Consider the following 13,388-nt stretch of genomic DNA (forward strand, 5'->3'; position numbering starts at 1 on the left):
CTTTTGCTAAAGCTGCTCTATGATTCCCTAGAACAACAGACTCCCACAGGGCATCTCCCTCATCAGGGTTTTTCTTTCATCTCCTTTTCTGTCATCTGCCTCTTGGCAGTGCAAAAGGCAGTGGCTGGCTGGGTGCGATGGCTCACGCCTGTAATCCCAGCACTTTGGGAGGCCAAAGCGGGCGGATCACGAGGTCAGGAATTCGAGACCAGCTTGGCCAACATAGTGAAACCCCGTCTCTACTAAAAATACAAAAATTAGCCGGGGGTGGTGGAATGTACCAGTAGTCCCAGCTACTTGGGAGGCTGAGGTGAGAGAATCACTTGAACCTGGGAGGCAGAGGTTGCAGTGAGCCAAGACCATGCCACTACACTCCAGCCTGGGTGACAGAGCGAGACTCCATCTAAAAAAAAAAAAAAAAAAAGGCACTGGCCTACACTTCCCTTGTGTATTTAGATTAGGAAAATGCTGGAACAACTACAAATGTATACAGATAAAATAAGGCAGCAAGCCAAATCTTAAAATGTAAGACTTTCTTTTTTAATTAAAAAAAAACCCTACAGCAAGGTGTGGCAGCTCACGCCTGTAATCCCTACACTTTGGGAGGCCAAGGTGGAAGGATCACTTGAGGCCAGGAGTTTGAGACCAGCCTGGGTAACATAGTGAGAACTCATCTCTACAAAACAAAAAATTAGCCGGTCCTGGTGGTGCACTCCGATTGTCCCAGCTACTTGGGAGGCTGAGGTGTGAGTCTGAAACTACAGTGAGCCATGATTGTGCCACTGTGCTCCAGCCTAGGAGAGAGAGGAAAGCCCTGTCTCATACAATAATAATAATAAAATTTTACTGTGTATAATAGATCTGGGCTTGACAATTTATGAGGAGATCAATTTTTGAAAATAGATTCTAATTTTAAAGGGACCAGGGATCTTTATATTTAAAATAACCTCATATGAATTTTCCTGAAATGAGAATGGAATCAGTTATCTATTTTGTAAATTAGGATTTCTCTATAGCAAAGTACATAATATTTGTACACATTGTCTGTATAAATGTTACGTGCATTTACTTTTAATGTGTGTGTAACTTAATGCACACGGAAATGATAGGATGAGGTGAATACACAATTGGCTCTGTAATACCTGGGGTTGAGTCTGGCCTTGACATAGGGACTTCAGCCATATCTTTTAACTTCTCCAATTCTCATTTTCCCCACTGGTAAACCATAAATAATAAAGTCTAGGAAATGAATGTGATACAGATTTATAAACTGTAAAACAAGTACGAGCTGATGTGATATTTCCACTTATACATTCAAAAACAAAACTTACAAGCTTGAGGAGAATACAAGGGGCTTCACCCTTGAAATCACAACTATAGAATGTTTTAAATACGGTTTTGAAATGCCAGCAGAGGCAGAAGAGAATTTCAGTAATTTAGGACTTAATTGGTTCTAATAAAAGACAGCGCCTTCACCCTACAGCTCGCCCCATGGACACTTTATACCATGAGCCTTTGTGAAGCAGAGCTTGGCATCTACCCAGACTTAGCTTAGAAGAGCCTGCAAAACCCAAAGTGTTTGTGGTGGGCAGCATTGAAACCAGCTCTGAAGAGACTTCCTATATTCGAGTTTCCTCCTGCTTTGATTTCATTGTATTTCTTTAGGCATTTCAATTACCATTTTGAACACAACATCTTTGAGAGTTACTTTGCTTTGTTTGTTAGTTCAGGAGCTCACAAATGGCCCCGACTGTGGGAAATAAAAAGTAAATGAGGAGAAGGAAGTCTTTTACAGAGAAACACTTGTTCTGACTGTAGATTAGGCTTAAGACAAAGCAAGCAAAAAGAGGCAAGCTTTTCAAGAGCACATCAACTTTGAAACTTCATGAAGGTCAGGGCAGGCTTGCTGGCCGGAAAGGCTTTTTCCTCCCATTAATATAACTGAACACAAATATTTTAGCATCTTGACTAAGTTAACTTGAACTTTCTGAATGAAAGAATTGGCATTCAAAGAATCTAGTATGGTTCTGCAAATACAGTGGAGATAAGAACAATACCCAAAACTTTACTGGCACACTTTTTAACCCTTTTTCTACCACAAACTACTACAGGGCAAACTTGTCCCATGTCCAGCTGACTCGGAATGGCAAGTTATCCTGGCACAGAGGTGATAGCACCACCGCTTGTCTCTTCCTCAAAAAAGGCATATTTGTACCAAAGTGAGTGATAGTGCAGCCATTTATGCAGATAGCCATAATCTGGTTGCATTTATTTTTAAAAGTAAATAATGTTCTGAAATATAGCCAAACACTAGCATAATATTTAATAGAGAATAACTAGAGGATTTTTTCTGTTAGTCAGGAATCAGACAAGAGCATCACTATGTTCACTACTATTTACTGTCATGCTGTAATAGCCAACGCAATTAGACAAGATAAACCAGTTTGTGTCATAAAGAAAAAGGTAGAACTATCTCTGTATGTAGTATAATTATATATCTGAAAAACTCAAAAGACTGAAAGGAAAAACTTCTATAAGTAATAGGAAAATTTATTAAAATAACAGGTTAAAAATTTAACATACAAAAATCAATAGCCTACATATATACAACCAAAAAAAAAAAAAAAAAAACAGTGTAATATATATTGGAAAAGAAGACTCTATTTAGGGTAGTACATATATAAACTTTAAAATGTGTTCAAAACCTATTTAAGGAAAACTAAATGTTCCCGGAAAGGTAAAACAGTAGATTGAACAAATGAAAAAAGACAAACCATATTCTTGGATAGGAAGACTACATTGGAAAGAAGTCAGTTTTCCTTTATTAACCTGTCCTTATAGCATAATTGCAATAAAAAATACTATCCAGTTTCTATCAGGTGCTATACAGGTTTATTAAGAAGAACAAGCAAGAATAGCCAGGAAAACCATGAGAAAGAAGGAAAAGAGAGCCTAGCCTTTCCAAACATTAAAATGTACTATAAAGCCTCTATAATTAAGACATTTTGGTACTGATACATAAGAAGTCAGATAAACCAATGGAGCTGAATAGAAAAATCCAGACATGCTAACTGCATGTGTAAATATAGAGTACAATAAAGGTGGCTTCTCAAATCAGTGGGAAGTGATGGTCTTCTAAAGAGTAGCATTGAGATAAATGGAGAGCCATATGGAAAATAATCGCAGTATGCCAGGAAAAATTCCAACTTGATTAGCGATGTAAATGAAAGAAAAGAAAACATGCAAATGCATGTTTTAAAATGAATGTGTCCATTTATAACCTGAAAGCTCAAAAAATATTCTAAACTATGAATTAACATCCAGAAATAATAAGGAAAAAGATTGATGTATTCACTTTTGCATGGCAAAAAAAAAAAAAAAAAAAAAAAACACCATAAACAAAATAAATATACATGACAAAATTGAAAGCATATTTGCAATTTATATCACCAAACTTCCAAAAATAAAGAACGAGAGGCCGTCTAACCTGTAGAAGAATGAGATGAGATGCAAATAATTTAACAGAAAAAGAAATGCAAATGGATCTTAAATATATGAAAAGTTTCTCCAACCTCACTCAAAAATACGAGAAAGGTAAATTAAAACTATACTGAAATGCCATTTCTCATCTATCAGATTGGCAAAACATCTAGAAGTCTTACTACATATTATGTTGGCAAGGTTGTGGAAACAATCATTCTTATATATTATCATGGGAATGCAAAATGATAAAACCATTGGGCAGGGGAAATATGGAAACATATATAATAATAAAACTAAGCACCTGTACTTTGATCCAACCATCCCAATTCTAGAACCCAAATATATGCTAGCAAAAAATATTTTAAAAATGGGCACGAGGCTCTTCCTTGCACACTCTTTCTAAGAACAAAAATTGGAGACATCTTAAATGAACACCAGTAGAAAACTAGTTAAATTAACTGATTCATCTACTCACTGGAAGAGTATCTCTGTACTTCTGTGGCATTATCTTCAGGATATAATGCAGGGTTTCTCCACAGCAACACTACTGATATTTTGGGTCAGATAATTCTTTGTTGCGGGGGCTGTCCTGTGTGTTGTAGGATGTTTAGCAGCATCCCTGGCCTGTACCTACTGGATGTCAGTAACAGCCCTCCTCCAAGTGTGACAACCAAAAATGCCTCCAGACACTACTGAATGCCCCCTGGAAGACAAAACCCTCCCCAGTTGAGAACTGATGTTAATGTTATGTTAATTGTAACTGTAATGTTAAATGAAATAGCATGGCAGGAAAGAGTGTATAAAGTATGTTTATATTAACAAAATGTTTGATGAGTAAACCATACATTTTTGTAAAGTTATCTGTAGGAGAAGGGAATAGAGTGTAGGGGGAAGGTATAGAAGCTGAACTGCTTTGAATATATATTTTTTGTAAATTTAACTTTGGTACCTTTACATATAATATTAAATTAAATATTTAAAAAGCAAGTCTAAAATTTGAACACAAATGGAAACAAACGATGTTAGATGTATATCTAGTTGGTGGCACATCTATACCAAGAAGATCTATTCTAAGTGACTTTGAACACACTGGTTTGACTATATATTCCTAGTTGGATAAATTCCTGGTTATTCTTGCTTGTTCTTCTTAAACCTGTATAGCACCTGATAGAAAGTAGATAGTATTTTTAATTGCAATTATGCTAAAATAATTGCAATTATTTATCCAACTAGGAATAAATTATAATTTATTTTATTATTATAATTATACCTATACAATTATAAAAATAAAAAGAACTATAAAATAATATGAAAATTATTTTTAATGATCATAATTATAATTATAATAAGAATGTTGGAATTATTCTGAGATTTTTGTGCATGTGGTTCAAATAAAGCAATGAATAATTTTGATGATGTCATTAAGCATGAGAAATTTCAGCATGAGAAAAAGGAGATACAAATGTAAAAACAATGAGATTAAGTAAAAACCTTGATGCTCTAATTTTGAATAGGAAGTAGCAATATGAACTCATGAAATATTTATTTTTAAAAAACCACAAACCTTTCCTGACTCTGTCCAGTGAATAAAACTGAAACATAATAGCCAATCCAGTAGCAATAAGTATTCCTAGCAGTGGATCATGGTATCTAAGTATCATTTGTAACTAAAAAGAAAACAAGCAATTTTGGAGAAATGGGTAATTCAAGATTGGGGCAGAAAATGTGCAAAATAACACTGGAAAAAATTACTGGTAGCAATTATCAGAAAGCAAGGAAGCTATCTTAGAATACTAGAGTTATGTCAAAAGATGTCAAGAACTAACTGGAAGAGGCTCCTACAGGCCAAGGTAGGGCTATTTATGCATCATTAATATAATAACTGCAATAGAGAGGAACAAATCGGATGTGATTAAATTCATGAGTTCATAATAATGGTTGAAAAAGAGTACCTCATTTGTCACTTTGGGAGGAGCTAAGGAACCAACTCACTATTTCAAAATAATAAAGGGAAAGAATTATTTATCCTACCTTTCCTATGTGAAATGTACTTCACAGTAACCAAATAGTTGAGAAGTTTCTTTTTAGAGAACTATTCCAGCTAATAAATAAGGAAGAAAATAATAGAATTAGAACATTATCAATCTGAAATTTTTAATGGATTATCTGTATAATGATTGCCAGTGTCTGCTAATATCACAGAACAAGAGAGAGAACCAGATACTATGTATCTCCAGATGGAAGTACACTAAATCACTCATCAAGGATTTTTGTCAAAAAAAAAAAAAAAACAAAGAACAAGAAAAAAGGAAACTGAATCTTAGCAAACCTTTTAGATCAAACAGTTTATAAGAACTACAGGGTACAGAGGGACATGTAAAACAAAACCACAGGGGCACTATAAGGAAAATTCAGACTGTGGAAACTAAAGAAAAAATGGCTCAGTTTCTTCAATACTAGCAATAACTCCGTAAAAAATCCAAGGAAATAGTAAGAGAAAAGTTTGAAGGAGAACCTATAAATTAAAATATAATTAACCCATTTATGGATGTATCAACCAAATGCAATGTTTGGCCCTTATTTGCATATCTTGATTAAAAGAAATTATGAATATATATATACACATATATGTGATAAAAAAAATACTTAAAAACAATTAGAGAAGTATGAACACCAATGGGCTGTTTGATGATATTAAGGAACTACTCTTTTCTCTGCCTAGGTGCAGCAATGGGATTGTATGTGTTTGTGTTTATTCTAAGAGTCCTGTCTTTTAAAGATGCATACTGAAATTACATGATGGGTGAGATTTGCTTTAAAATAACATGGGGAAATAGGCAGGGATGAGTGGCAGTATGATGAAACCAGATTAGCAATTGATTATTATCAAAGCTGAGTGATACATACTGGAGTGTTCATTACACTATTTTATATTTGTCTGAAAATTTACATAACAAAATGCTTTATGAAAGAAAACAATTAGGAAACTTATTGGGAAACTTCATACCTTAACTATCATTAGAGCTATGTTCTTTGCTAAACCCCTCCTATCAGGACAACCACAGTGCATGGACACTGCCATTGAGAAGCTGTGACTGCTCTGAGTCCCACCCCATTGGCTCCTTTGCCTCTTCTGTGCTCCTTTTCCCATTCTGTCTCTGCCTCCACAGAAGTCCACCAAGAGAAACACATAATAAGAACTTAAGATAATGGTGCCTTAACAAACTAAGGTCACCTTGTGATCATATACATTGTGCATCAAAGAATTCCACGGAATTATCACCTTCAAGTAGCTGTTGCAGCTGTTCAATTAATAGTGAGAATATTGATCAGCTCATAGTTTATGTTCCTGCTAATATAAACTACTCGTTTATTGTCAACCTCTAATTACAGAGTGTTTTTATAAGAGAGCTTCCTCTGTGTTGCAAGAGCTGCTAGAAGCTAGGATCCAAGGACATGGAAGGGGGAAAAAAAGGAGGGAGGGCATACTTTTATTAGCAATGAGCAAATTGGCATTAGTCATCATTCTTCTCTTCTTTTAACTATAGGTATTTATCAAAGTGCTGGATAATAATGATAATGGCCCAGAATTCTCTCAGCCGAATTACGATGTGACAATTTCCGAGGATGTGCTTCCAGACACAGAGATCTTGCAGATTGAAGCCACAGATAGAGATGAGAAGCACAAGCTGAGCTACACTGTTCATAGCAGCATTGACTCCATCAGCATGAGAAAATTCCGGATTGACCCTAGCACTGGCGTGCTCTATACTGCTGAGAGGCTGGACCATGAGGCCCAGGACAAGCACATTCTCAACATAATGGTAGGACCGAAATCCTAGTTTGCTCTCCTACAGAACCACTGACTGTTCAGGCCACACACATTAGCCTTCAGAAGTATAGGGCCCCTAAATTTTATAAGTAGTTGAAAATTTAGTCTTTTCACAGAGAGATTGCTTTCATTTTTGCCTTTTTATTTCATGAAGAATTACTGTTGTTAGATAACAACTCTGTATTTTTGCCAAACTAAACTATTAGACAAGCTCTGCAGCAGGGGCTGCTCAGTAAATGCTCCAAACAGACTGACTTGAGAGGGAAGGAACAGGTCATGTTCCCAGGCTCTGGGGTTCGTTTGCACCCAGAAGATTTCAAAGAAAAATTGAAAAGACATTCCATGAGAAGTTAATCACAAGGGTAATCATTTACTCAGCCTATGCAATGCTCAGTCCTTGGAAGGATTTGGAAAACCAATTTATTACTTATTGTACTGGCATTGGACCTAGTAGTAAATACTGGTACACAAGAGAGATCTCAATACATGCTAAAGCCTACAGAGAGTATCAATCTGAGTTTGTGTTCTTGGGACCTCCAAATTATGTAGGAGAAATTGCTTTACTTTTAGAGTAGTGTTTAACTAGTTCACATAATTGGGAAGTAGAGATTAATAAGAAACATCCTTGATTAATTTATGGCCTGAAGTCTATCCCTCCAACCACCCAAGAATCCCCACAGCATTGCACAGCCACTTCCTGTCAGAGCCCCCACAGTGTTCCTTTAAGACCAGGTAGAAGGACAGACTTAATCTTCTGCCCTGATTGGCACTAAAATACCACACTAAGACAGTACAAATTCCTAAGCAGCTGAAAGTAATGTTCCACTAAGTTTTACTTTTCTTTCATAAGACTAGAAACCTTCCCCCACAAGAGGAAGTTTGAGTGTCATACACTTAGCTATAGTTTCCAACTAAGACTCCAGGAAACAGATGGCGTTACTTATAGAGGTCTTCCAGTCATCACTCTGGCCCTTCATTCATTCGTTTAACATATATTTCTCAAGCACCTACTATGCACCAAACACTCTTCTAGGCACTGAAGATACAAAAAAGACAAAGTTCCTGCACTCTAGGAGCTTACGCTTAATTGGAACTGACCTGGATTTCAACAATCCCCAAATAAAGAGTTCAGCTTGGTCCTTGGGTATGGCAGACCAGTCTGTAGACAGGGAAATTCAGCATATTCACTGGGCTAATTCTGCATGTGTTTTCCTGAAGGGCAGAAACCTTGTGCTAGTGACTAACTCCATTCTCATGATTCTTTAAGCCATTTCTGTTCATTCTTTCTTTAACAAACTCAGAAATCCATTTGGTCACCCTCTACCATTTACCACTTACATAATTGAATATTTCGAGCAAACAAGTGCTTTACACTGCCTTTCTCCTAGCTAAGCCATTTTAGTCATTTTGCTCATTCCTCCTAGGTACTATTTCTGAAAACCCCTTTCTCTTTGTTGGCTCTTTTCGGTATATTTTCTAATTTCTTCACATCTCTCTGCAGGTATGGAGTTTAAAATTGAAAAAGCCAAGAGCACATATTTGATTAGTGCTACATCAAATGATAGCAAAACCTTGTGGTTAAAGAAATGATTATTTGCAAGCTTCTGCCATATACAAACTAAAGGAAACTTTAAAACTGCCAAGCAAGGTTTTCTGGTGAAATCAGAAAGGGGGTGCTTCAGCACTTTGAAGAAAATGACAAATGGTTGTGTCAAGTGTGACATTTTATTTAACGTTTCTCTAAGTAAGAAATTAAGATTTGATTCATCTTCCCAATGGTCAGGGTTCTCTCAACTCTAGACTTTTGTATATATTGGCTTTTTTGCCTGAAAATGCCACACACTACTACCACCACCATTTTACCACTCCTACTTGTTCTTGTTACCTTTTTCAGGAAGCGAAATGCTAGGTTAGTTTCTTCTCACTATTCTGCGAGCACCTTTAGTACATCCCATGAGAATACTTAGCCCTGAGCATTATACCCATCTATTTACTTGTTTGTATTCCCACTTGACTCTAAGCTTCTTGAGGGCAGGAACTGTATCAAATTCACTGCTGAACCACCAGAGCAAAGCCAAGGACTTAAGACAGATAGGTGACAATAAATGTTTGTTGAATAGATGAATGGAAATACCTACATTGTGTTCATTAATTCCAGTCTTTAGTTGCCCCTACAGAAGAGCCTCTATCCACTATTCTGTTATCAGCTGTGTACACTAATAAGGGCGAGGCCATTGTACGGGGAGAGCCAGAGCACAGCACTGTGTGTGTGATATCAAGGCATCAATTCTACACACACAGACTGAGCACAGACCACAGGCCAGACATTAGGCTGAGCAGTAAAGGTATTGTAACCCCTGCTCATGATTTCCTCCCAATGTTTCCTCACTCGACGATACTACCATTTATTGAGACCCTACTAGAAGCCTGGAACTGGGTCAAGCACTTTACATGCATTATTTCATTTTGTCTTCACCCCAGACATAGCCATGTGAGTTCTTTGCTATTTAAGATTTGAGTCCCACCACTTCTTGTATTTTGCCTAAAGGTCAGAGATCAGGAGTTTCCTTATCGAAGAAACTTGGCCCGAGTCATTGTGAATGTGGAGGATGCTAATGATCACAGCCCTTATTTTACCAACCCACTGTACGAAGCGTCTGTGTTTGAATCTGCTGCTCTGGGATCAGCTGTTCTGCAAGTGACAGCTCTGGACAAAGACAAAGGAGAAAATGCAGAACTCGTATATACCATAGAAGCAGGTGAGAGCTGTTGCACTGCACAAATTTCAGCATAATGCATGGCATTCGACCCTCAGTAGCATTTATCACCGTGTAAAATTCAGATCATTAACAATAGAACATCTCTAAATGAACTTTTTTGGCCAAGCCACTGTCCTATTTGGGAGATGATGGTGGATAAAGTTCTTGACGCTTCAGTAATAGGTTTTCCATCATTAACAGCAAGGAAAGTTTCCTTTGTTGTGTTTGATCTTGGATTTTTCTGGGATAGAGAAGAGAAAATAAATACACAATAAATTTACTGGCTTTTACCTGTAGGCCAACAAGCCAGGGCCTCAGACTAAAATAACCAAAGCCACCGATAATCTGAGGGCTACCAGGGTGTTCTGTGAATTGAATCTTAACAAGTCTTTGTTTACTAGGTGGTCTGTGGGCTTCAGAAATTCCTTCAACCTCGCAGCACAAATTCACATCTTTGGAGGCAACCTGAGTAGCAGAGTAGATGGTAGATATGGATTCTGAACTGCTTGCTGAACTTGACAAATAAATACAGGCTCTTGTTTTGTTAAATTTTTAAAAAATTAGATGTTTTAAAATTAATTTTAACATCTATAAGGCAAGACCATAGTTTACTGACGGTTTGAAGACTGATAGCTAGAAAGCTTTTATGACGAGAGATGAATAGCTAAGCAAGAAAAAAAACCTAAAAATGACAAATATCCTATCTCTGCCTGTGTTCTCTTCCGCATTCCGTCTTTTTTGAATATTCAAGCCACTTATTTCCAAAATGTTCTGCAACATTATGTCTGTCGTGAATAATGCCAAATGCAATCTCCTTTCATGCCAGGGATGGAAAGGCTTCTTTCCCTTCATTTAAATGTAGAGCATTTTTGAGAGGAGTTGAATTAAAATATGAATGCTAGGATGACAGTTTTGGACTAAAAATTTTAGAAAAAGAAAAGCCAACAACCTTCTAAAAAGTAGTTCTTACATTAAATGATAACTTAAAACTATTTCCTGTATTAGGCACTCACATTTTACATGGGTCTGTGCTAAGCTCTATTTAAAAAAAGAAAAAGAAGAAAAAGAAAAGATAAGAATTCATAATAGCAAAGTTCCCAGAGAGAATTTACCTGTTTTTTTCTAGGTTTCCATGGAATTTCCTTTCAATCTAAAGCCTGACCAGTATTTTCTTAGAAATGCTATTTTACATCTTTTATTTATCACAGGACGTTTTTATTACTTAATTACATAATCTTTGTTCGTTGGGTTCCACAAATAATATAAGAACACTTTTCCAAAACATGAATATTTCAATCACATCCCAGAAAATGTCACCTAAACCAACAACTCTTTTTATTCTTTCTATTGTTTTTTCCAATATTGTGTGTTTTTCTTTTCCCCATATTCCTTCATGCATATACATTGCTTCATGTCACTGTAATTATTTAGATATAGGGTTTTATTTCTACTTTTCTTACCGTGTTCTAAACATTTGCTGTATGTCTCTACCTGCTTTTTATATTTGTCATTAAGCCTGCTACTTATACTCCTTTGAGATATCCAGATAATGTTTCAGTCAGTTTGGAGTTTCTTAAGGAGTAATTTAACTTACCATCCAACCACAAATACTGCTCTGCTTATCTTTTGACCTCTACAGACTACAGCATGGTGCCCAGTCATTTCTTTAACTGACTACAAGACGGAACAGTTATTTCCTTAAAACACCTTTTATATAGAAAACACGAACTTCCAGAAAACCATGGGAACAACTGATATCTCAAAAAAAAAAAAAAAATGACCTTTGATTGTATGTAAGAAACTAGTGAGGATTACAATGTTCACAATAAATCTGAAATAGCCAGTGAGCCTCTTCACAGACAGACAAACCCACACTGGGCTGCACTGGTTTCTTCCCAGTCGAGGGTGGGAGCAGGTTTCTTCCCAGATGAGAGTAGGAGAGAGGCAGATCCCAGATACTTCAGCACTTTGAAGCAAATGACAAATGGTTGTGTAAAGTATTATGTTTTATTTAACTTTTCTCACACACATCAGATAAGCAAGATTTCACTCTGTTTATTGGTGGGCTATAAATTTCCTGTCTCCTGCCTGTCCTCTAAAGTGACTACGGAAGCTTTTTATTTTGGCCTGAAGGACTGAGGCAGAATTTGAGTGCAGAGCTTCAGGTCTTATATCTACTTTGAGTTTTGTGTTTGGTGTCAATGGTGAGTCTGAGGCAGGATTGTACAAGAGAGACTGGGACTGAGTTGAGTTCGGGTCGGGGCATATGGATCCCAAGATGCGTATGAACAGAGAGTTTAAAATATATTTTTAGATTTACCTCTCCTCTCAATCATTCAACAAATATTGAGCAACTTCTTTGTAGCAGATGCTGTGTTATGTACTAGATAAGGAATGATAAGAAAAGCACAGCTTTTATTCAATTACCAAAAATCTACAGAGACCATAGATTCCAAAAAACAAACAGAGGTCAATTTTTCAGGATTCAAGTGTAGCAGGAAAGAATAAGCAGGAAGTGGAGTCCAAGAGAATGGGTCAATGTGTCAAAGAGGGAAAGAGGAGGAGGGCCCACTTTGGACCTGATGTATGAGCACACCATTCTGGAAGGGTGTCGCAAGCAGATCAGCAGCCATGGGGTAGCAGGGTTATGAATTTCTACTTGAGGCCAGGCACAGTGGCTCATGCCGATAATCCCAGCATTTTGGGAGGCCGAGGTGGGTGGATCACTCGAGGTCAGAAGTTTGAGACCAGCCTGGCCAACATGGCGAAACCCCATCTCTACAAACACAAAAATTAGCCAGGTGTAGTGGTGCATGCCGGCAGTCCCAGCTACTGTGGAGGCTGAGGCAGGAGAATCACTTAAACCCAGGAGACAGAGGTTGCAATGAGCCAAGATTGCACCACTGCACTCCAACCTAGATGGCAGAATGAGACTCCATCTCAAAAAAAAAAACAAAAACAAAAAACAACAACAAAAAAAACACATAAAATTATATTTGAGGTCAAAAGCTGGCTCCCCATCATCCCCACCGTAGCATGTCTTGCTGGGTATGAAGAAATCTGCTGGGTGTGGAGTAAGGGAGGACTTACCTAGAAACTCTGCAATGGGGCGCCATAATCAGTGAATACTGAGATCCCTGGCTCCAGTAGCATTCATCAGTCAAGGTTACATGTTGGTGCCATCACTGGAAGGTGACCATTGCTTAGTTGAGGTGATTTCCCCTACAAAGGTCTGTGAATCACCTGTTGGATTCACACTCAATTCTATGACACTATTCATTGCAAGCTTGAAAGTTTACTTATAAGATCATTGA

The 13,388-nt window shown here is 37.1% G+C and overlaps 1 protein-coding gene across 4 annotated transcripts in view; it reads left to right on the forward strand.

Moving 5' to 3' along the window:
* The window catches only part of FAT3 (FAT atypical cadherin 3), a 698,441-nt gene that overhangs the window by 577,196 nt on the left and 107,857 nt on the right, over positions 1–13,388 (forward strand). For all 4 annotated transcript variants that reach the window (XM_073020268.1, XM_038005353.2, XM_073020270.1 and 1 more), the window contains exons 8-9: positions 7,032–7,307; positions 9,864–10,074. In XM_073020268.1, coding sequence (XP_072876369.1) covers positions 7,032–7,307; positions 9,864–10,074 — 487 coding nt within the window. The remainder of the gene's footprint in view (positions 1–7,031; positions 7,308–9,863; positions 10,075–13,388) is intronic.

The sequence above is a fragment of the Chlorocebus sabaeus genome, chromosome 1, assembly GCF_047675955.1.
Source record: "Chlorocebus sabaeus isolate Y175 chromosome 1, mChlSab1.0.hap1, whole genome shotgun sequence".
Taxonomy (NCBI): domain Eukaryota; kingdom Metazoa; phylum Chordata; class Mammalia; order Primates; family Cercopithecidae; genus Chlorocebus; species Chlorocebus sabaeus.